The following is a 25,847-nucleotide window of genomic DNA, read 5'->3' as shown; positions in this document are numbered from 1 at the left end:
ATTAATAAACGATAATTTTTCTTTAAAAAATGGCGTGGGCTCTGTCAGATCCCCGCTAGCACCGTGAGGAAGTCGCACGGTGCAGAGGCGAGTTCACAGGGAGGATTTCACTGCGGTGAATTTCAACTCTCCTCTGCACTGTGCGACTTTCTCATGGTGGTAGCGGGGATCTCACTGAGGTCACCGCAGTTCAGCCCGGCTGGGAACGCAGCCTCAGTGACGTCACCGCTAGTCACTGACGTTATGTTCCCAGCAGCTCATTCAGCAGTGATTCTCAGCCTGGACGGTCACATCTTGGCACCGTCCAGGTTGTAAACTATTTCTTCCCAGACATGGATGACAGCGTGTGACAGAACGACAGACAGGTATGGTATATTGTTGTTTTTTTATTTTAGTTTTAGTACAGGAGATCGAGGGCTTTGGTGGAATTAGGCGAGGTCGTAAGTATGGTTTAATTGAGATTATTAAAGGAGTCTGTCATTTTTTTCAATTCACTTTATTCTTGCTGTGTCTTTATTTACCATATAACTATAGGATTAGTAATGGATAGGTGTCTTACTCTCCATTACTAAGTCGTGGGCTTAATGTCACCTGACAACACAAAGGTGACATCAACTACACAAATTTTAACCCCACTTGCCACCGCTATAGGGCAAGTGGGAAGAGCTGGGCAAAGCACTAGAATTGGCGCATCTAATAGATGTGGCTTTTCTGGACAGCTTCAGTCTGCTATTGTTAGGCTTTGGGGTCAATATCCATGGCGCCTTAGCAGCCTGAGAATACCAGCCCCAGCTGTCAGCTTTAGAAAGGCTGGTGGTCACAAAATGGGTGGACCCTATGCCATTTTTTAAAATTATTTAAATAATTTAAAAAAGAGCGTGAGGACCCCTTTATTCTTGATAACCAACCTTCCTGAAGCTGACAGCTGAGGGTTGCAGACCCCAGCTGTGAGTTTTGCCTGGCTGATTATCAAAAATTGGGGGGAACCCATACCTTTTTTTATTATTTATTTACAGCACAAGAGCAGCTAATGAATACCCCCCATCATCTGCTCCTGCTCTCACGGGTATGTTCACACTGGGCGTTTTTGCTGCATTTTTATATGCTAATTTTCATCTGCTTTTTCCATTACCAGCAAAGTCTATGAGATTTCAGAAATCTCATACACACATTGTTTTTTTGTCATCAGGATTTTATGCTTTGCAGCGTGCTTTTGACATAGAGCATGTCACTTCTTTCAGAGTTTTGCAGCATTTTTCACCCACTGACTTGGATGGATGGTAAAAAAATGCAGAAGATTCACTTTTTTTGCAGCACATTTCCAGCAGAAAAGTCAAGGACAGCCGGATGTGTCCTCACACTCGGCTCTGCTACCTCTAGATGGCAGGCTGCATGATGCGTCCATACAGCCTGTCATTGAGCAGAGTGGACCCAAACCCCATTCACTTGAATGGGGACTCGGCAATACAGTGTTGGACATTCTGTCATATGCATGACAGCGCGGCAAGCACCACTTCTTAACGGCGGTGAAACCTTCCCCGCCCATCAGAGAGCCGCAGTTCCCCCACTGTCAAAAACAGCGGCAGCGCTCAGCTGTGATCGGAGGTATACAGGTTACCTCTGGTCACTGGTGTCTGCTGATGGGACAACTGCTCCCATCATCCGACACCTGCTAATAACAGTGAGAGCAGGAGCAGATGATAGGAGTACTCATCAGCTGCTTCTGTGCGATAAATACATAATTTAAAAAAAAACCTGTGTGGGTTCCCCCTATTTCTGATAACAAGCCAGGCAAAACTCACAGCTGGGGGCTGCAACCCTCAACTGTTAGCTTCAGCAAGGCTAGTTATCAAGAATAGAGGGGTCCCCACACTGTATTTTTTAATAATTCTACCCGTGAACTCGTCTCTACACCGTGCGACTTTCTCACAGTGCTAGTGGGGTTTCTCACTGAGGTCACCGCAGTTCAGCCCGGCTGGGAACGGAGCATCAGTGATGTCACCGCTAGACACTGACACTGCACTCGCAGCAGCTCATTCACCAGTGGTTCTCAGCCTGTACGGTCACATCTTGGCACCGTCCAGGTTGGAAACTATTTCTCCCCCAGACATGGATTACGTCATGGGACAGAAAAATGGAGAGGTGAGGGACATTGTTGTTTTATTATTTTTGGTTAATTACAGGAGATTGAGGGCTTCGGTGGAATTAGGCGAGGTCGTAAGTATGGTTTAATTGAGATTATTAAAGGAGTCCATGTTATTCTTTCAATTAAAGAACTTTTTTCTGGGTGTCTGTTTTCTTACAATGTGACTATGGGGTTAGTAATGGGGGAGTCTTATTTACTCCACTTGCCACTGCTAAAGGGCAAGTGGGAAGAGAGAGGCTAAGTGCCAGAATTGGTGCATCTTAGAGATGTGCCTTTTTTCCGGGGTGGCCGAGAACTGGTGTTTTTAACATGGGAGGGCCAGTATCCATGGACCTTCCTAGGCTATTAATAGCGACCCGCAGCTGTCTGTATAGTCTTTGCTGGTTATTAAATAAAGGGGGACCCTACATCACTTGTTTGGGGGGTCCCCCATTTTAAAAGCCAGTATACAGTTGTGAGCTGATATTAGCCTGGGAAGTTCCATGGGTATTACCCCCTTCCTGGGCTATAAACAAACTTTTGTGTGTGAATCAGAGCTGAGATCTAATGTGATAGAAGATTACAGTGCGGGGAAGACGGGAAACCTTCATATAGAGGCCGGTGGTGATGGAGTCAGTGACCGACTCTGGCCAAATATGTTTCTAGAGCCGTAGTAGAAGATGAAGATGTCGTCCTCATCATGAAGTAGTTATTTCTCATGTCGCGTGTAATGAATATCTCCTGCAGTATTGCTAATGCCGATTCCAGGGTCGGTAAATGAGACGAGAATTAGCGTTATGGAAGATGAGTCTATGAGAAACGTATTCAGCTGCCGACTCCGAGGAAGAAACTGCTTGTTGTCTGTGGCATAAATATATAGGATTTATTAGTAGATGTAAAGAAGGAAACTAAATACTGCAAAATAATAAATCTCCTCATATGTTTCCCTTATTATCTCCAGTAATTGTATTATTACACAGGATTCTTTACCCATCAAAGATGGATATGGACAAAGACAAGATGGTGGAGAAAATATTACACCTCACCCTAGAGATTCTCTTCCGGCTCACTGGAGAGGTGAGAGATTCTGATGACGTCACATTACATCATTCTTATCTATGGGAATAACAGATGGACAGAACTGGAGAGGTGAGGACCCTGGAAATGTCTGTAGCGAGATTTATTAATGTGTCTCTCCATTACCAGGATTACACAGTGGTGAAGAAGACCTCTAGTGATCGCTGTCAGGACCCTGTGTCTGAGGGATGGGGAAGACCCCTGAGCCCAATCACGGGGCCTCCACCTCACCCCCTGATCCATGAGGACATCAATGACCAGAAGATCCTAGAACTCACCTACAAGATGATTGAGCTGCTGACTGGAGAGGTGACAGTTCTGGGAATGCTGGGACATTATACAGTAACACTATGAAGGGATCGGGGGATGACGGTATCATTGTATGTGTCAGGTTCTTATAAGGTGTGAGGATATCGCTGTCTATTTCTCCATGGAGGAGTGGGAGTATTTAGAAGGACACAGAGATCTGTACAAGGACGTCATAATGGAGGTTCCCCAGCCCCTCACATCTCCAGGTAATAGACAGGACTAAATACACACGGCCTATAATTATCTGTATGTAAAGAATGAATTCAGTCCCTGTATGTGTTTCCTCCAGATCTATCCAGTAAGAGGACAACACCAGAGAGATGTCCCCGTCCTCTTCTTCCACAGGACTGTAACCAAGAAGATCCCAATGCTCCTCAGGACCATCAGGTAGATGGAGAGAAGGTGTCAGGAGATCTCCCTATGATGTGTAGACGCCGGTGAAGGTCTTGTGCTCAGTCTTGTTTTATCCACCAGTATTATATGTTTTATACTTGTGTAATGAGAACGGTGGAGATGGCAGGATTAGAGCTGATCACAGATGTGACTTCTCCATCTGTTGGTGACTTTTATAATATTTGTTTCAGGGTGAAGATCAGACCCATATTAATACTACAGAGACATATGTGAGAGAAGATGAGCGGTATAAAGATGAGATTCCTACATATGGCTACCCAGGTGAGTAATAACCACTAAATGTAGAGAAGTCACAGATTCTTCTCATCACCGGCTGTGGCTGCTTTATCGGTGGTGTAGTCCGGCCGTATTACCATGATCACCATTTTGCCTCTAGACCACAATATTCTCCTCCACCCAAAACTGTTCAAATTACTTTGGGCATTGAAAGCCCTTTTCTATAGAACTTACAACCTGGTAGATCCACCTCCCCCCTGGGTTTAGGAGACGCTGTTACCTGCCCAGATCTGTGAACTATAAAGCCAAATGACAGCGTACGTAGAATGTGCTGACAAGATAGAAAATCACTAGAAGAAAAATATTCTGATGGGCCTGTAAGAGAAAGCGGAGGGTAATGATGCTGTTGGCTTCCTAGAACCCTGAGATCTTATCGGATGAATCTCCCTTCTCTCCCTTCTGTGCTGCTGAATGTGATCATATGGTCCCTACAAGACCAGGTCCAGTCTTTCTGGCCAAACTTCACTTTTATGATGGACAACATTAAATGTGCAGTGAGGCCAAGTGTGAATTTCTGGACAATAACAGAGTTTCCCTTTATCCTGACTTTTCAATTTGTATAAAACCGACTAACTTCCAGGAGGATTGTGATAATCTACATAAACCCATCACACCGGTGCCATGATATATCTCTGAGCTGTGCGTGGCTGATGGCTGTAATATACAGTTATTCCCCCTGCAGGAGATGTGTTGGCTTCAGCCCTGGTTTCATGGATTCACTCCACCTCATAAATTACATTGTTTTTGATCCTAAGAAATTCAGATTACTGCACAATCGCTCCTGAAATGGGGAGCAATATTATTTTCTCTATTCTTCTTGACAGGATTCATAGTAGCTCCAATGGTTAATGAGATTCTGGGGCGGCGCTTTATGTGGTGCTCTGGGGCGGGGCTGTGGGTGGTGCTCTGGGGCGGGGCTGTGGGCGGGGCTTTATGTGGTGTTCTGATTACATATTCATCTGTATTGGCTTATGACAGGTCTCTGATCCCTCACTGACCTGCCCCCCATTTTTACATTAAGCACAAAGGAGAATCCAGTATAGCGTACCAATATTAAAAAAGTACACCCTTTATTAAACTAAACTCAACAAAGTTAATACATAAATGATACAAAGTTAATCCACATAAAGAATCAGGCCACTACTTAACCATAATGGGGAAATATACCAACATTAGCCCGACCTACAACCCATGTATACAGTGGTCCCACTATGTATACAGTGGTCTTACCCAAGCGCCCCAACGTGCGTTTCGTCCCTTCGTCGTCCTGATGAAGGGATGAAACACGCTTTGGAGAGCTTGGGGAAGACCACATACAACAGACCACCCCTAATGTAAGTGCTATCTAAGTAACATATCTAATTATGGCCTCAGGAGAACACAGCTGGTACCGGAGATAGGACATTATAAGGGACCATAGAATAGGATTGTATCATGCATTGTATACATAGGTTGTACATCGGGCTAATGTTGGTATATCTCCCCATTATGGTTAAGTAGTGACCTGATCCTTTATGTGGATTAACTTTGTATCATTTATGTATTAACTTTGTTGAGTTTAGTTTAATAAAGGCTGTACTTTTTAATATTGGCACGCTATACTGGATTCTCTTTTGTGGTTATTGATATTCATCAGTTTTTGTGCCCTGGTTAGTTCAGTGGGTTTTTGTAATGACCCCATTTTTACATAATGCATATAATAGTGTTGATATTTTTGTTGATCATGCCTATAATATTGTGGCTATTGGGAGGCTTAGAAAAAAAATTACATCCAGCAAAATGTCACCAGCGGCGCCTGTCCAGTAGAATCTCTCTCTTAATTTTAGATGCTAGTGCGCAGGCACCGCCATCACCGGTGACATTTTGCTGGATGTAATTTTTTTTTCAGAGCACCACATAAAGCCCACCTACAATACCACATAAAGCCCAACCCACAGCCCCGCCCCAGAGCACCACATAAAGCCCCACCCACAGCACCACATAAAGCCCCACCCACAGCCCCACCCCAGAGCACTACATAAAGCCCCACCCACAGCCCCGCCCCAGAGCACAAGAATCTCATTAACTGAAGACAAATACAGATAAAACAACAACCACAAGACGGATTTCATCACCAGGTATCGGTGTAATCAGTATAACGGCACCAACCTGACAGTGTCTGTAGTCACTGAGCACAATCCTGCTGACAGGTTCCCTTTAAGACATCTCCGCTCTGCACTATTATACACAGTTCTCTTTAAATGTGTAATATTTCTTCTTGAAACTCATCTGACAGAAAATATTGGAGCTTCCGATAGTTTAGATTGTGAAGTCACCGAGCCCCGTGCTCTAATTCCCCCAGAGAGGTTTCACCACTAGCTGCTCATTTATTACTGATGGAGACTGTTCAGTTTGAGCATTTCAGTAGATGTTATTGTCTATAGTCAGTTTTTGATTACAGTAGTGTCCAGAATCCTCTGATTTAACCTCTTCCCACAGCCAGTTTTGTGTTCTTAATCCGGCCCCATTTTTACAATCTGACGTGTGTCACTTTATGTGGTGATAACTTTGGAATTATTCACAATAGATAATAGAAATAAATGGATCTTACAAATTATTTTCCATCTTCTCACAATACCCTACATATGATTGTACACTACTCTCTGGGCACACGGCAGTGTTCAGAAGGGAAGGAGCCATTTAGCTGTTTGAATGCAGATCTAGCTGGAATAGTTTGCAGACACAATGTATTGGGAGCACTGTTCGTGGTCAACTGGCAGCTCAAAAGATCTCCACCATGAACATGCTTGGCACTATCTCCTCTGCTTTCCAGATCCCAAGGATTGCCTTGCTCATCGCCCTTTAACACCATTACATGGATCTGGACTTACACTGGGACCCCTAGGCTTGGACCATGGTGTTACCTGCTATTCTGTGGTATTAGATGGCAAGAAGAATAGTCAGGTAGCTGGGTCAGAACCGGAAGGACAGAATACAGAATCAGAAGACACAAGAGTAGTCAGTAAACGGGCCACGGTCACAACAGGAAACAAATACACAAGCCACAAGCTGAGCACAGAGGACTGAACCAGAGGAGAACAACGCTGTTTCTGGCAGATTCCGGGCATGTGCTTTGGGCTTTAGTAGGGTGTGGTACTTTCCAATTGGCTGAAGTAGGGAGCAGATTACTCCAGCTGGACAGCAGGAACAGATCCCAGATGAGATTACACACACCATATGCAGAAGCCCTAATATGACTAAATGACAGAAAACGAGTATAGTCGAAATCCTCATAAAGTGATTCCATTTTATAAATTAACTAGATGGTGGCCCGATTCTAACGCATCGGGTATTCTAGAATATGTATGTAGTTTATTTATGAAGATTTTAGAATAATACAATGAATACACAGGATTCGGCTGGCCGGGCGCGACCAATTAGCAAAGCGTGCTTCAAATCCCGCGCCAATTCGCGGCCGGACTGTGCCTGTCGCTGATTGTTTGCGTAGAACATAGTATATTGCACAGCCATGTAGTATATTGTACAGCCCATGTAGTACATTGCACCGTCCACGGAGTAAATAGCAGCCACGTAGTATATAACACAGCCACGTAGTATATATCACAGCCAAGTAGCATAACACAGCCCACGTAGTATATAGCACAGCCAAGTAGCATAACACAGCCCACGCAGTATATGACACAGCCACGTAGTACATTACACAGCCCACATAGTATATTGCACAGCCACATAGTATATAGCACAGCCCACATAGTGTATAACACAGCCCACGTAGTATATAACACAGCCACGTAGTATATAGCACAGCCAAGTAGCATAACACAGCCACGTAGTATATAGCACAGCCAAGTAGCATAACACAGCCACGTAGTATATAGCACAGCCAAGTAGCATAACACAGCCCATGTAGTATATAGCACAGCCAAGTAGCATAGCACAGCCCACGTAGTATATTGCACAGCCACGTAGAATATTGCACAGCCACGTAGTATATTACACAGCCACGTAGTATATTGCACAGCCCACGTAGTATATTGCACAGCCACGTAGTATATTGCACAGCCACGTAGTATATTGCACAGCCACGTAGTATATTGCACAGCCACGTAGTATATTGCACAGCCACGTAGTATATTGCACAGTCATGTAGTATATTGCACAGCCACGTAGTATATAGCACAGCAACGTAGTATATTACACAGCCCACATAGTATATAGCACAGCCCATGCAGTATATAGCACAGCCACGTAGTATATTACACAGCCCACGCAGTATATTACACACTCATGTAGTATATAGCAGCCACGTAGTATATTGCACAGCCCACGTAGTATATAACAGCCCATGCAGTATGTAACACAGCCACGTAGTATATTGCACAGCCCACGTAGTATATTGCACAGCCCACGTAGTATATTGCACAGCCCACGTAGTATATTGCACAGCCCACGTAGTATATTGCACAGCCACATAGTATATTGCACAGCCACATAGTATATTGCACAGCCCACATAGTATATTGCACAGCCACGTAGTATATAACGCAGCCCACATATTATATTGCACAGCCACGTAGTATATAACACAGCCCACGTAGTATATTGTACAACCACGTAGTATATTGCACAGCCCACATAGTATATTGCACAGCCCACGTAGTATATTGTACAGCCATGTAGTATATTGCGCAGCCCACATAGTATATTACACAGCCCACGCAGTATATTACACAGCCGACGTAGTATATAACACAGCCCACGTAGTATATAGCAATGTGGGCACCATATCCCGGTCCCAAGGATGCCTTACGGCAATAACACGTGATGATGTAGCGGTCTCGCGAGACCGCTTCGTCATTGCCGCAATGCATTCTGGAGACCGGAGCGGTGTGCGAGGAGCGGGAAAGGCCTGGGCTCGATCCGGGGGCTGTCGGAGGGTGAGTATATAATGATTTTTTTTTTTTTTATTATTATTATTTTTAACATTATATGTTTTTACTATTGATGCTGCATAGGCAGCATCAATAGTAAAAAGTTGGTCACACAGAGGGTTACTGGCAGCGTTAACGGACTTCCTTACACCGCGTTATGCCGCGGTGTAGGGCAGTCTGTTTAACGCTATGTGGGCGCTGACTGGGGGGAGAGTATGGAGGGGGCACTGACTGCAGGGGAGGAGGGAGGGGTCAATTCACGGCTGGACTGTGCCCGCCGCTGATTGGTCAACTAGGGTTGAGCGAAACGGATCGGACAAATTGAAAAATCGCCGACTTCCGGCAAAGTCGGGTTTCGTGAAACCCGACCCGATCCTAGTGTGGGATCGGCCATGAGGTCGGCGATCTTCGTGCTAAAGTCGCGTTTCGTATGACGCTTTCAGTGCCATTTTTCAGCCAATGAAGGAGGACGCAGAGTGTGGGCAGCGTGATGACATAGGTCTCGGTCCCCACCATCTTAGAGAAGGGCATGACAATGATTGGCTTGCTTTCTGCGGCGTCACAGGGACTATAAAGGGGCGTGCACGCCGACCGCCATCTTACTTCTGCCGATCTTAGCATAGGGAGAGGTTGCTGCAGCTGCATCAGAAGAAGGGATATAGTAAGGGAGGGAAGATTAACCCAGAAACTGCTTGTGCTGTAGCGATTTCCACTGTCCAACACCACCTTTTCTTTGCAGGGACAGTGGAGTTTATATTTTTGTGCATCAGCTCTGTAACTTATTAGGCTGCCTTACAAGGCTCCCTGATGGCTGCATTGCTGTTTGTACGCCGATGTGCAAACCAACTGCTTTTTTAAAAGCAAAAATCCTGTTGCTCCTTTCTGCACAGTTCTCTTGGTTATTTGTCCACACTTTTGTGTGCAGCAGTCCTTTTTATTGCTGCCATACTTGTCCTGAGATCATTGTAGGGAGATTGAAATTGTACTACAGCCCTTGTATTTTTTTATATATCTTCCAGCCACGTTCTGCCACTTACATTGTGTAGTGTAATACACTGGGTCTGAGTTTTGTTGCAATCTCTCCCCCCCCCCAAAAAAGGGAGATTGAAATTGCCACTAAGTGGATCTATGTCAGTTCTGTTAGTTTGTCGTACATCTTCCAGCCACGTTCTGCCACTTACATTGTGTAGTGTAATACACTAAGCCTGAGTTTTGTTGTAGTCTCCCCCCCCCCCCCCTCAAAAAAAGGGAGATTTAAATTCTCCACAAGTTTATATACACCTTCTACCTTGTTTCACAGTACCATATAACGGTTGTTATTTTGGTTAGATTTTTCCAAAAATGATGAAGTCTGGTGTTAGAGGCTGTTGGCAGTCGTTGCTAGCTGTTACTGATGGTGGTGGTGGAGCATCTGGTGGTAGTGGGAAAAGCAAAATAGCACCAAAGGCTCGAGGTGTTGAGCCAGCGTCATCGTCTGGCTACACAAGGCCTCGAAGGCTCCCTTATTTGGGAGTAGGAAATCAGCTTTTAAAGCCGGAGCAGCAGGAAAAAGGCCTTTGGCTTTCCTTGCTGACTCAGCCTCTAGCTCTTTCGCCTCTTCAGAAGGTTCGAAATCTAAAAGCAGCGAGTCGTCAGTGGATGCTCCCAGTCAGGAACAAGTCGCTTCCTTGTGTTCTTCACCCAAACCAAAAGTGAAGGATGCGTCAGGCGACACTACAGGTTACTCCATGGAGCTCTTTACACATACCGTGCCTGGGTTAGAGAGGGAAATTGTTAACAGCCCATTACAAGATGAATCAGACATGGAGTGCACAGATGCACAGCCACAGCTAGATTATGCTGTTTCATTGACTCAGATCACTACATTGCCCTTGCAGTGTACTGAACCAGAATCTGACCCTGATGAGACTAGGGTGCCCCGTCACAAACGCTATAGCACCTTACAAGCTGGCACAGAGGAAGGTGCACATGACATTGAAGAGGAGGTGATAGATGACCCAGTTGTTGACCCAGATTGGCAGCCATTGGGGAAAGAGGGTGCCGCTGCCAGTAGCTCGGAAGTGGAGGAGGATGATCCGCAGCAGCCATCTACATCGCAACTGCTTTCATCTGGCAGGCCCGTATCTGGCCAAAAATGTTTGTCAAAACCAAAAACAGTTTTAGGACAGCGTGGTCATCCGGTGAAAGTAGCACAGCGTGCAATGCCTGAAAAGGTAATCCATAGTAGGAAGAGTGCAGTGTGGGAATTTTTTTAAAAAGATCCGAATTATCAGTGCAAAGTTATCTGTAAGAAATGCTCAAAGACCTTTAGCAGAGGGAAGAATCTCCTAAATTTAAATACAACGTGCATATGTGTAGACCTTTAACCAGCATGCACTTACAAGCCTGGACTAACTTCCAAACGTTCCGTACCGTTGGTCCACCTGCTCAGAATGAAGGTAGTCAGCAACGCTACATTGCTTCCCTCACTGTAAGCCCACCGGTTAGGACACCACCAGCAGCAAATGTGGAGGTATCGTCGCAAGGACAAAGCAGTCAGGGAATCACAAGGTTATTGGTAGGAAACACTGTATGTAGGCCAACAGCAAGAATACCATCACCAACCCTCTCTGTCTGCCATGTCCATCGGCACCCCCGCTAGTACCACCATATGCAGCTCTCCAGTCCAGCTCACCCTACAAGAGACTCTTGTTAGGAAAAGAAAGTACTCATCCTGTCATCCGCGTACACAGGGTTTGAATGCCCACATTGCTAGACTAATCTTGTTAGAGATGATGCCCTACCGGTTGGTTGAAAGCAAAGCTTTCAAAGCCCTGATGGCCTACACAGTACCACGCTATGACCTACCCAATCGACACTTCTTTCGAGAAAAGCCATCCCAGCCCTCCACCAGCATGTCAAAGACCGCATTGTCCATGCACTCCGGCAATCTGTCAGTAGAAAGGTGCACCTCACAACAGATGCATGGACCAGTAGGCATGGCCAGGGACGTTACGTGTCCATCACGGCGCACTGGGTTAATGTGGTGGATGCAGGGTCCACAGGGGACAGCCATAGTGGGGCAGTTCTGCCTAGCCCACGGACTAGGAAACAGTTTGCTGTAGGCATTCGCCACCCCTCCTCCTCCTCCTCCTCCTCCAGAAGTGAAAGCTCATCCACAGAGCGAAGTCGCACGACCACTCCATCCAGAGCTGCCAGTGTTGCACACGAGGTGTCCCATTATGGAACAGCTAGTGGTAAGCGTCAGCAGGCTGTGCTGCAAATGAAGTGTTTGGGCGACAACAGACAAACCGCGGAAGTACTGGCCGAGTACTTGCAGCAAGAAACTCAGTCATGGCTGGGCAGTGTACATCTTGAGGCAGGCAAGGTAGTCAGTGATAACGGAAGGAATTTTATGACTGCCATAGTCCCTTCAGAACTGAAACACAATCCTTGCCTGGCTCACACCTTGAACCTGGTGGTGCAGTGCTTCCTGAAAAATTATCCGGAGATACCAGCCCTGCTCCTGAAGGTGCGAAGACTTAGCTTGCACATCCGCCGGTCGCCCGTACACTTCAGCCGTATGCAGAACCATCAGCGATCGCTGAATCTTCCCCAGCATTGCCTAATAATCGACGTTGCAACAAGGTGGAACTCCACACTGCACATGCTTTAGAGCCTGTGCGAACAGAGGCGTGCTGTCATTTATTTGTGGGAGGATACACATACACGGGCAGGCAGTTGGATGTCAGACATGGAGTTGTCTGGTGTGCAGTGGTCGAAGCTCCAAGACCTCTGTCAAGTCCTTCAGTGTTTTGAGGAATGCACATGGCTGGTAAGTGCAGATGACGCCATCATAAGCATGAGCATCCCACTAATGTGTCTGCTGATGCAAAGTTTGACGCACATCAAGGAGCAGGCGTCTGCAGCCGAGGAGGAGGGAAGCCTTGATGACAGTCAGCCATTGTCTGGTCAGGGAACTCTCCTGGACGAGGTGGCGGATTTAGAGGAGGAGGAGGATGATGCGGATGAATATTTATGGGAGGAGGATGCTTCTCAGGTGGCAATAAAAACTGATGGCGTTGCAAGGTCAGGTACAGGGTTTTTGCGGGCCACAAGTGATGTTGATTTGCAAGAAAGTGCTCCTCAACCCAGCACAAGCAGTGAATTGGCATCTGGAACATTATCCCACATGGCAGAGTATGCCTTGCGTATCCTAAAAAGGTACCCCCGCATTATCAAAATGATGACCGATGACGATTACTGGTTGACCTGTCTCCTGGATCCACGATACAAAGGAAAATTACAAAATATCATGCCACATGAGAACCTTGAGCAAATATTGGCTACCAAACAAGCAACTGTTGTTGACCGTTTGGTTCAGGCATTCCCAGCACACAGCGGCGGTGATGGTTCTCACACGAGCTGTAGGGGACAACATGGCAGAGGTGTTAGAGGTGCACAAATCAGAAGTGGCGTTGGACAGAGGGGTTTTATGACCAGGTTGTGGAGTGATTTCGCAATGACCGCTGACACGACAGGTACTGCTGCATCAATTCAAAGTGGCAGGAGACAGCTTTTGTTCAGTATGGTTACCAACTATTTTTCCTCCCTTATCGATGTTCTCCCTCACAGGTCATTCCCCTTTGATTACTGGTCATCTAAAATAGACACCTGGCCTGAATTGGCAGAATATGCATTACAGGAGCTCACTTGCCCAGCTGCTAGTATGCTATCAGAAAGAGTCTTCAGTGCTGCTGGTTCAATACTGACCGAAAAAAGGACACATCTGGCTACCCGAAATGTTGATGATCTAACCTTCATTAAAATGAACCAATCATGGATTTCAAATAATTTTGACCCACTTGCCCCTGCTGACACGTAGCTTGCCTGAAAAATGTCTTGATTTTGGCCTGCTCTTACTGACTGCTCCAATTCCTCCATTTGCAGCTGCTGAATGTCTACCATAGGCCATTTTTATATCTCCCTAAATGGGCTGACTCCCCCCACAGGGCCGTGGTCACCGCCTGGCGCAAGCACCCGTGCGAGTGTTGTTTGCCTGGACAGGTGGGTGCCCCCACTCTTGGGTGACTGCACTGGCACAGGGTCCCTCATAGCACAATGAAGTGTCTCTGATGGTGGTGGTGCACAATCAACGTCAGACACACCGTCGTAATATGAGGGGCCCTGTGCCAGTACCGCCGCCCACGAGAGTGTTCCCCCCCCCAGCTCGAACAGTGCTCTACCACTTGCAATACTTACCTCTCCCTGCTCCACCACTGTGTAGTCTGTGCTGTTAAATCCTTGAATGGCACTGCCAATACAAATTTGTTGAAATGATAGATGATAGTTAAAATATACAGGGGCATGGGCTCCATTTAGACCAGTTAATACTTTGCACCAACTACCACTGTCTGCTACCCAGCAGAGGAGCCCACCCTTGTACCTAGCTATGCCACCTGTTTATTTATGAACATTTTTGGCTGACATTTAGCCCACTTTATTATTTTGGCCTACTAACTGTGTCAGCCACTTATTACAGTTGTCCTCCACTGAACAAAGCAATGCCACCTGTGTACTCCTGGTACCAATTTTGAACTGCATTTAGCCTACTTACTTACTTGGGCCTAGTAACTGTGTGAGCCACTCATTACAGTTGTCCTCCTCCGCTGGACAAAGCTATGCCGCCTGTGTACTCCTCTTACCAATTTTGAACTGCATTTAGCCTAATTACTTACTTGGGCCTAGTAACTGTGTGAGCCTCTCATTACAGTTGTTGTCCTCCTCCGCTGAACAAAGCTATGCCGCCTGTGTACTCCTCTTACCAATTTTGAACTGCATTTAGCCTACTTTTTTATTTTAGCCTACTTTTTTATTTTAGCCCTACTAAGTCTGTGTGAGCCTCTCATTACAGTTGTCCTCCGCTGAACAAAGCTATGCCGCCTGTGTACTCCTGTTACCAATTTTGAACTGCATTTAGCCTATTTTTTTATTTTAGGCCTACTAAGTCTGTCTGAGACACTCATTACAATTGTTCTCCACTGAACAAAGCAATGCCGCCTATTTAGTCCTGTTACCCATTTTGGACTGCTTTTAGCCTATTTTTTCATTTTGGGCCTATATCTGTGTTTCCTCCTCATCCTGCCCATTGCCCAGCCACTGCTAGGTGAGTCTGCTGGTACATTGACCCGGACCACTACATTCCCTTGCACTCTACACAGCCAGAATCTGACCCAGATGAAAGTCAGGTTCCCCTTCCCGCATACTATACCACCTTACACGGGGACAAAGAGGAAGGTGCAGATGAAAGTGCAGGTTCCTTCATCAGGTGGGGGGGGCATACTCGTTGGCACTGGCACAGGGCCCCTCATAGTACGCAAAAGTGTCTGGCAGTGGGAGGCGCCACCCGCCGTCAAACACACCGCCGTACTATGAGGGGTCCTGTGCCAGTGCCAACTAGTGGGCCCCCCTGCTTGCTCAGGATCACAGCACTTGCAAAGTTAAAATACTTACCTCTCCCTGCTCCACCGCCGTGATGTATTCCGTGTTTCCTGGGCCCACGAAAATCTTGAGCCAGCCCTACCCCCCACAACTTTAGCCAAATGACCCCCAGTTTTCAATGCCTAACTATTATTATAAAGTAAATTAAGACTGACAAGCTTCAGTAATACGAATTGATGTTTTTGGCATTAACATGTGCACTGTAGGTGTTTTCCTGTCCTCCACTCACTGCTGACTTTGATTCCCCATTGACTTGCATTGGGTTTCGTGTTTCGGTCGGCCCCCGACTTTTCGCAATAATCGGTTGATTTCACCCGACCCGACTTTTAACCCGACTCGATCCTAAAAAAGTAAAAGTCGCTCAACTCTAGCCGCGACCAGTCAGCGACACGGGATTTCCGTGACAGACAAACAGACGGAAGTGGATAGACAAATATATATATATTCACTGAGTGTTATAATCTATACATATATGGTCAATGTTGTTGTTTCCCCTCGTTTAATGACAGAAAAACCCACAATGGTGACAGAAATAGCTTGAATCTGACAAAAGTGATAAGAAATAAAAGATCTATGAAAATGAACAAATGAAAGTCAGACATTGCTTTTAAACCATTCTTCCATAGAATTAAAAAAAAAATTAAAACTCATGAAATAGGCCTGGACAGAAATGATGGGACCCCTGAAAATAATGTGTCAAAATGGACATGTTAAATCGCGTGTCCAGTGACTATCATCACAGGTGTCTACAATCCTGGAATCAGTGAGTGGCCTGTATATAGGGCTACAGATACTCACTGTGTTGTTTGGAGACATGGTGTGTATCACACTCAACATGGACCAGGGGAAGCAAAGAAAAGAGTTTTCTCGGGAGATTAGAAAAAAATTATAGACAAACATGTTAAAGGTAAAAGTTATAAGACCATCTCCATGCAGCTTGATGTTCCTGTGACTTCAGTTGCACATATTATTCAGAATTGTAAGATCCATGGGACTGTAGACAACCTCCCTGGATGTGGCCGCATGAGGAAAGTTGATGACAAATCAAAGAGATGGATAAGCATGGTAACAAAAGAGCCCAGAAAAACTTCTAAACAGATTAAAGGTGAACTTCAAGCTCAAGAAACATCCGTGTCCGATCGCACCATCTGTCGTTATATGAGCCAAAGTGGACTTCATGGAAGACAACCAAGGAGGACACCATTGTTGAAAAAAAATCATAAAAAAGCCATACTGGAATTTGCCAAACTATATGTTGACAAGCCACAAAGCTTCTGGGAGAATGTCCTATGGACAAATGAGACAGAAATTGAACTTTTTGGCAAAGCACATCAGCTCTATGTTCACAGACGGAAAAATGAAGCGTATCAAGAAAAGAACGCTGTCCCTACTGTGAAACATGGAGGAGGCTCTGTTATGTTCTGGGGCTGCTTTGCTGCATCTGTCACAGGGTGTCTAGAATCTGTGCAGGGTACAGTGAAATCTCAAGACGATCAAGGGATTCTAGAGAAAAATATGCTGCCCAGTGTCAGATAGCTTGGTCTCAGTCGCAGGTCATGGGTCTTGCAAAAGGAAAATAACCCAAAACACACAGCTAAAATCACCCATGAATGGCTAAGAGGGAAACATTGGACTATTCTGAAGTGGCCTTCTATGAGCCCTGACCTAAATCCTATTGAGCATCTTTGGAAAGAGCTGAAACATGCCGTCTGAAAAAGGCAACCTTCAGACACAAGACAACAGGAGCTGTTTGCTCTTCAGGAGTGGCCAAAATACCTGTCGAGAGGTGCAGAAGTCTCATTGACAGTTACAGGAATCGTTTGATTGCAGTGATTGCCTCAAAAGGTTGTGCAGCAAAATATTATCCCTTTGGCGCTAGAGCCTGTTTTTGCCTTTGTGACCTGGTCAATTTTTTCAATTCCGACCAGTGTTATTTTATGAGGTCATAACTCTAACACTTCAATGAATCCTGGTGATTCTGAGATTGTTTTCTTGTGACATATTGTACTTTATGATAGTGGTAAAATTTCTCTGATATAACTTGCGTTTATTTGTTAAAAAAACGTAAATTTGGCGAAAACTTTGAAAATTTTGCAATTTTCTAAATTTAAATATTTTATGATCTTAAATCAGAGAGTCATATCACACAAAATAGCTAATAAATAACATTTCCAAAATGTCTACTTTACATCAGCACAAGGGTTAAAAGGTGACTAGCAATTTCTCATTTTTTCAAAAAAATTTACTAAACCATTTTTTTAGGGACCACATCACATTTGAGGTGAGTTTGGGGGGTCAATATGACAGAAAATACTCAAAAGTGACAACATTCTAAAAACTGCACCCGTCAAGGTGCTCAAAACCACATTCAAGAAGTTTATTAACCCTTCAGGTGCTTCACAGGAATGAATAGAAAGTGGAAGGAAAAAATAAACATTTAGCTTTCTTTCACAAAAATTTTCCTTTAGACCTAATTTTTTTTACTTTCATAAGGGTAACAGGAGAAAATGGACTATACCTTTTGTTTTGCAATTTCTCCTGAGCACGTGGATACCGCATATGTGGGGGAAATCTACTGTTTTGGTGCACGGCAGGGCTTGGAAGGGAAGGAGCGCCATTTGACTTTTTTAATGTAAAATATGTTGGAATAATTAGCGTTTGCCATATCACGTTTGCAGAGCCCCTAATGTGCCGAAACAGTGGAAACACCCCACAAGTGACACCATTTTAGAAACTTGACCCCTTAGGGAACTTATCTGGATGTGTATTGAGCACCATGAACCCAGAGGTGTTTCACAGAAGTTTATAATGTAGAGCCGTGGAAATAAAAAAAATTACATTTTTCACAAATCAATCTTTTTAGCTCCATATTTTGCATTTTCGTAAGGGTAACAGGAGAAATTGCTCCATGCAATTTGTTGTGCAATTTCTCCTGAGCACGCCGATACCCTGCGTGGCAGATCTTGGAAGGGAAGGAGCGCCATATTGGACAGCAGATTTTGCTGGAATTGTTTATCAATGACATGTCACATTGTCAGAGCCCCTGAGGTGCCAGAACAGCATAAGCCCCCAAAAGTGACTGCATTTTACAAAATACTTCCCTGAATGAATTCTTCTAGTGGTGCAGTGAGCATACTGACACCACAGCTGTTCCATAGAAAATTACACCATTGGACAGTGAAGAAAAATAATTACATTTTAACCACTAAAATGTTGTTTTAACCCCAGATCTTACATTGGAAAATAGGTAGATAGGTAAATGGTCACTACACACATAGATGAATTCGCAGAGGGGTGTCATTTCCAAAATGGCGTCACTTCAGGGGGGATTCTGCTGTTATGGCACTTTGGAGAGCCGCAAAGTGCCAGAACAACCGAATCCCTCCTGAAGTGACCCTGTTTTGGAAATGACACCCCTCTGGGAATTCATCTTTGGATATAGTGACCATGTTTACTACATAGATGATTTCCAGAAACATGTAGTGGAAGTTTTAGAGCAAAAATTGCAAAAATGTCAGTGTAGTGCCCAATATATTGTGCCCAGCTTGTGTCTCTGGAGACATCCCCCCCCAGCTACTCCCGGAAATTGTTAAGTCCACTCTACTCACATGTGTCTGTCACTATATAAACCAAATGCTTGAATGTCAAAACAGTCTAAAGCGTGGTTCTGTGTGGAAGATTTTAAATCAGTCATGGAGGTATAAGGCCGGCAATGATGGGCATTGTGGGCAATAATAGCGGGTATCATGCCTCATTCCTCTCTTGGAACATACACGACATCTTCTCTGGGGGTTATTTCCTGTTTCAGTTGCTGGAATGAGTGCAATAATATGTCCCTCAGTGAGTCTTCTGACATCTTCAGATTATAAAGGATTGGCGGGGACAACATTTTCAAAAACAAGAATTTCAATAACCTTTTCCTGATAATTAAAGAAAGTATCTGCATTTCCGGCTTTTTTGTATAACACAAAAGAATTATATGTGGCCACCTGAAACAAATGAATGACTAACTTTCTATACCAGGTTGTATGATTTTCTTGATACCTGGTATGGCTGTAGAACCTGATCTGCAAGGTCCGCACCCCAATATGGCAGGCATTGACTATTGTCAATAAAATGCCGAAATCTCATGAGCATTTCATAATTGGTCCTAGGAAGAACAGCAGAAAACATTGGCTTGAACAGGGCAGTTGGACCAATAGGACCGAATGCCTGTTTTTTTTTTTTTTAAAAAAGCCCCATAGCGAATGTAAGTCCTAATTTTTTTTTTTAATTTCTAGGACATTGGTGTCCATAAAATTGACCTAGCATAATAGGATAATGGATTCTGCCTGATTAATTGGGACACATATAAATTTGTTTGTAGGACAGTATAAGCTGGTCCAAAATTTTCCACCTCCACATTTATACAAGGAATGGCATTAAAATTAGAGATGAATAGAGTAGCCGAATCCGAAGCCTCCCATCTGGGAAATGCTACATCAAGAGGCAAAGCCCCTTGGACATTGATGTGCACCAATTCACGAGCACTAGGGACAGCGCTAGTACTGGGCATTGTTCCCTGAGTTGGAGACATTTCTCCAGAAGCGCTATTTGTCCTTCTTGTTGTACTGGTCCTTGTGTGTGAGGATGGACCAGAATCACTGCTCATTTCTGAGCTATCACTGTCGCTGCTACTAAAGCCCTCAAAATCCACATCGCCATCTGGCCCTGCACTTTCTTCGCTGTCCGAACATAAAAGTGCATAAGTCTCCTCTGCACTATAATGGGACGTGAATCTGGGGATTTATTATGATGGAATATAGGCTGAACTGCATGGACAAATGTCTTTTTTCAGCCTTACTAACTATGTTACTATAATACTGACGGCCATTTTATTCGTTTTTCTTTTTCCGGGAATAGAAAACTCTGATTTGACTGACTGAGGTGACCAAATTATTGGGGAGACAATTATTATTATAATTATTATTATTTATTGTTATAGCGCCATTTATTCCATGGCTCTTTACATGCATGGAGGGGTATACATAATAAAAACAAGTACAATAATTTTAAACAATACAAGTCGTAACTGGTACAGGAGGAGAGAGGACCCTGCCTGCGAAGGCTCACAATCTACAAGGGATGGGTGATAATACAGTAGGTGAGGAAAATTGAGAAAAGCCTAATTCTTTAGCCTAACCCTAACTTTAGAATAAACCCTAACTTTAGCCTAACAGTAATCCTAACTTTAGCCTAACAGCAACCCTACATTTAGCCTAACAGTAACCCTAACAGTAACCCTAACTTTAGCCCCAACACTAACCCTAACCTGCCATGTCTGGTTTTTTTTTACTTTATAACAAGATCGCTGACTCACAGCTGTTGCCAGCAGCACTTCTAACACTGTTTGTCCTCTAATCTCTCACTGACAGGAGATCTGAGGAGAAACAGCATTTTTATGAGGCAGATCACCCAGAAAAATTCATTGCTATAACAAACTTTCCTAGTGATTTGTCTCATTGGCTAGTGTGATGCTGACGTCATCAGCACCTTAACCAATCAGGGCTCGATGAGGTCGGGGTCACAGGAAGCGTTGTGCTCCGGAATCCCCTCATTACACGGTACGTCGGATTCCGATGAGCAGTGGATGTTGGAGCGTGAAAATTATAATTTGCCATTTTATTACCCAGCACATAGTGCCCAGATTGTGCTCCAGGAGACACCGCAAATTAAGCGGATTCTTCTCACTATAATATTGCTAAATACAAGGATCCTAAATGTTGTTTGAGCACATTGCAAGACTCAAGTGAGAGCAGATTTTGCTGGATTGGTTTATGGAAACTCTTGCTTTTCAACAGCCTTTGAGCCACTAGTAGTGTGGGAACCTCTGTTTTTCCATTGACAGATGATGGACCTGAGTGGGGCTTGTTTTTTGTGAGATGAGAATTGGTATTATTATTTTCGCCTACATAACATTGATTGGTTTCTTTTTATTCGATATTTGGGAGGCAGAATGAACAGTTGAACACCATGCACTACTTGTTCATCGAACAAAGTTTTCTATTAGTCTGAACAATCATTATCTTGATAAATATATTTTTTTTACATAGCTTGCCATTTTTATGGACAGTTTAAGTAGAAATGTTCAATAATATAAAACTCAAGGATATTTTATTAAAAAATGTTTTTATCTTAGCAGATGACTGTACCAGGAGATCAAAGGGACAGCTGACACCTTCAATTTTTAAATCTGATGATTTTGAGATCCTACAAGATACAACTGAAGTGATTGCTGTTACTAAGGATATATCATCATCCATTCACAGCAAAGATCTGTCATCTGATCCTATGAAACAGGTCTCATCTTCTGACTCATTACTGACGACTAAGGAAAATCAAAGTCACAAAAGAGGCATTAAAAAACAAACTTCTCCTAAAGCAAATAAGTCATTTTCATGTTCAGAATGTGGGAAATGTTTTAAACAGAAATCACATTTTGCTAGCCACCAGAGAATTCACACAGGGGAGAAGCCTTTTTCTTGTTCAGAATGTGGGAAATGTTTTACCATCAAAAAGGCTTTTGTTAGACACCAAGAAACTCACACGGGGGAGAAGCCTTTTTCCTGTTCAGAATGTGGGAAATGTTATATCCAGAAATCAGATTTGGTTAACCACCGTAGAACTCACACAGGGGAAAAGCCTTTTTCATGTTCAGAATGTGGGAAATGTTTTAACCAGAAAGGGCATCTTGTTAGTCACCAGAGAACTCACACAGGGGAGAAGCCTTTTTTATGTCCAGAATGTGGGAAATGTTTTACCCTTAAAGAGAATCTTGTTAGACACCAAATAACTCACACAGGGGAGAAGCCTTTTTCCTGTTTAGAATGTGGGAAATGTTTTAACCAGAAAGGGCATCTTGTTAGTCACCAGAGAACTCACACAGGGGAGAAGCCTTTTTTATGTCCAGAGTGTGGGAAATGTTTTACCCTTAAAGAGAATCTTGTTAGACACCAAATAACTCACACAGGGGAGAAGCATTTTTCATGTCCAGAATGTGGGAAATGTTTTACCCTTAAAGAGAATCTTGTTACACACCAAAGAACCCACACAGGGGAGAAGCCTTTCTCATGTTCAGAATGTGGGAAATGTTTTAAACAGAAAGAGCATCTTGTTAGTCACCATAGAATTCACACAGGGGAGAAGCCTTTTTCATGTTCAGAATGTGGGAAATGTTTTAACCAGAAAGGGACTTTTGTTAGTCACCAGAGAACTCACATGGGGGAGAAGCCTTTTTTATGTTCAGAATGTGGGAAATGTTTTAACCGGAAAGGGAGTCTTGTTACACACCAAAGAACCCACACAGGAGAGAAGCCTTTTTCATGTTCAGAATGTGGGAAATATTTTAAATGGAAAGCGCTTCTTGTTAGACATCAGAGCAGTCACACAGGGGAGATGTCGTTTTCATTTTCTTAATGTCGGAAATATTTTACTTGGAAATCAACTGTTAATAACCATCAGAGATGTCACATAGGTGAGAATCCTTTTTTATGTTCATAATGTTGGAATAGTTTTAACCAAAATTGAATCTTCTTAAATGGGTTGTCTCTTGTCATTCCTCATGTTTGCTGGCAAAAGGATAAAACTAAACTTTATTAATTCCAAATGTAAAACTATACCCATAATTTACTCCCCTGAAGGTTAGTCAGTAGGTGACTAATAGAAAAAACATGTTCCCCACAGTTCAGTATATAGGGTGAGGTGACATATACACACTCAGTCTCCAAGCCTCTCATTTCTACGGGTTTCATCATCCTCACCAAAGGCGACTCATCAGGAGACCTATAGTCAAGCGAGACTAGACAAAAAAACCTAAAGTCATGTATCATGTTATCCAAAACAGTCAGAAAACTAGCCACATATTGGCAGATCCCAGACCTCAAACCATATACTTTGTAAGTTTTTAAGCCACTCTAGTGTCAAGAATAGATAGTATGTGGAAATACAGTATAAAGGTACCGTTACACTAAACGATTTACCAACGATCACGACCAGCCATACGACCTGGCCGTGATCGTTGGTAAGTCATTGTGTGATCGCTGGGGAGCTGTCACACAGACAGCTCTCTCCAGCGACCAACAATCAGGGGAACGACTTCGGCATCGTTGAAACTGTCTTCAACAATGCCGAAGTCCCCCTGCAGCACCAGGGTAAACATCGGGTTACTAAGTGCAGGGCCGCGCTTAGTAACCCGATATTTACCCTGGTTACCATTGTAAAAGTAAAAAAAAAAAAAACAGTACTTACATTCTGATGTCTGTCACATCCTCCGACGTCAGCTTCCCGCACTGACTGTGTCAAGCGCCGGCCGTAAAGCAGAGCACAGCGGTGACATCACCGCTGTGCTCTGCTTTACGGCCGGTGTGACAGTCAGTGCAGGGAAGCTGACGGCGGGGGACGTGACAGACATCAGAATGTAAGTACTGTTTTTTTTTTTTTTTTACTTTTACAATGGTAACCAGGGTAAATATCAGGTTACTAAGCACGGCCCTGCGCTTAGTAACCCGATATTTACCCTGGTTACAAGTGAACACATCGCTGGATCGGCGTCACACACGCCGATCCAGCGATGACAGCGGGTGATCAGCGACCAAAAAAAGGTCCTGATCATTCCCCAGCGACCAACGATCTCCCAGCAGGGGCCTGATCATTGGTCGCTTTCACACCTAACGAGATCGTTAGCGGGATCGTTGCTATGTCACAAAAAGAGTGACGTTGCAACTATATCGTTAACGATATCATTATGTGTGAAGGTACCTTAATTCTTGTGTTTTTCCTCCTATAGGTACTGCCCTAGTTTGGTATTGTAACAGCTGTTAATTAGTAGTGCAGACAAATTGTCCTAGACTAAACTCCGTTTTCAGACGGCCCAATATGTACAACTCAGGGAAAACTTACCATCTCCAAAGATTAATAGCAGCTTCTAACTAATGGCCATGCTGCGGTCTGTCAAGGAATGAGTGCAGTATCATTATAAAGACTTGGGATGTGTGCAATCATAATGTCTGGAAGATCTGTGCCATTATTTAGTATTAATATGGAGATTATCTCTGAAAGTTAACTGTTCCCTGAGCGGTATATACTGTATTCTCACATACTATCTATTCCTGACACTGGAGTGGCTTAGGCTAGGGTCACATTGCGTTAGTGCAATCCGTTTAGTGCTAGCGCTAGCGGATTGCGCTAACGCAATGTTTTTACCGGGGCCGCGTTCCGGGGTCGCGGTAACGTCCCCGTTCTCGCAGATCCCCGATCTGCGAGAGCGGGAAACGGACCGCGGGCGCGCCTCGGACGCTGCAAGCAGCGTCCGCGGCGCGCTACAAAACACCGGCGAACATGGCACGCGCTAGTGCTGCGCGTTCCCATTGCCGTGAATGGGCGCGCTAACGGACGCGTTGCACGGTGTTAATTTCGCCGTGCAACGCTGTCCTTTAGCGCGTTCCCATTAACGCAATGGGAACCTAGCCTTATAAACTTATGAAGTATATAGTTTGAGGTCTGGGATCTGCTAGTATGTGGCTTGTTTTCTGACTGTTTCGGATAACATGATACATGATTTTAGGGTTTTCTGCATCTAGTCCCGCTTGAGTATAGTTCAATATTAAATAGTCTCATGATCTGCAGCTGTGACACGCATTCTCTAGACAGTGGAAAAGGTCACCGATAGTGGTACAGAGTGACAGTATATTGAATATACTTGGTTCACAGATGGGTATTAGGGTTTTATATCGCTAATTTACAGGGGACTGCTGGATACTTTTTTGGACAGACACCCATTGATGGCTAGATCTAAATGGACAAGGGATTTGGGAGTTGATTTTACTATATGTCCGTAGAATATCTATAAGTGAATCTGGGAGGGTGTCGCAGTTATTCACTATACATAGGGTATACAGGACACCTGTGTGGATAAAAAGGCTGGACTAAGGGCAGACTCTGGATGCCCGAGGTGTACTATGGATAAAGCTGACATTCTTCATATGCTATGGTCTTGTCCAAGATTACAGGCATTTTGGATAGTGGTCCTAAACTTAGTGGAAAGAGTGACGGAAACGACTATTACTCGAGTGAGACCCATTGACATGTATTTTAGGATATGTAGAGGAGGTGGCGTCGGATGAATGGGATAGGCTAGCAATAGCCAGACTGCTTTATATTGCAAGGAAGACTATCACATTGCACTGGTTAGATGAAAA

The 25,847-nt window shown here is 44.2% G+C and overlaps 1 protein-coding gene across 1 annotated transcript in view; it reads left to right on the top strand.

Moving 5' to 3' along the window:
* The window catches only part of LOC138662978 (oocyte zinc finger protein XlCOF22-like), a 30,196-nt gene extending 7,003 nt beyond the window's left edge, over window positions 1-23,193 (top strand). The window contains exons 2-7 of the mRNA XM_069749004.1: window positions 3,106-3,202; window positions 3,332-3,511; window positions 3,594-3,717; window positions 3,801-3,898; window positions 4,096-4,186; window positions 21,794-23,193. Of these exons, the coding sequence (XP_069605105.1) occupies window positions 3,125-3,202; window positions 3,332-3,511; window positions 3,594-3,717; window positions 3,801-3,898; window positions 4,096-4,186; window positions 21,794-23,067 (1,845 nt within the window). The 5' untranslated portion in view covers window positions 3,106-3,124 and the 3' untranslated portion in view covers window positions 23,068-23,193. The remainder of the gene's footprint in view (window positions 1-3,105; window positions 3,203-3,331; window positions 3,512-3,593; window positions 3,718-3,800; window positions 3,899-4,095; window positions 4,187-21,793) is intronic.
* The last annotated feature ends 2,654 nt before the right edge of the window (window positions 23,194-25,847 follow it).

The sequence above is a fragment of the Ranitomeya imitator genome, chromosome 2, assembly GCF_032444005.1.
Source record: "Ranitomeya imitator isolate aRanImi1 chromosome 2, aRanImi1.pri, whole genome shotgun sequence".
Classification (NCBI taxonomy): Eukaryota; Metazoa; Chordata; class Amphibia; order Anura; family Dendrobatidae; genus Ranitomeya; species Ranitomeya imitator.
This window is presented reverse-complemented; position numbering and strand designations above follow the sequence as displayed.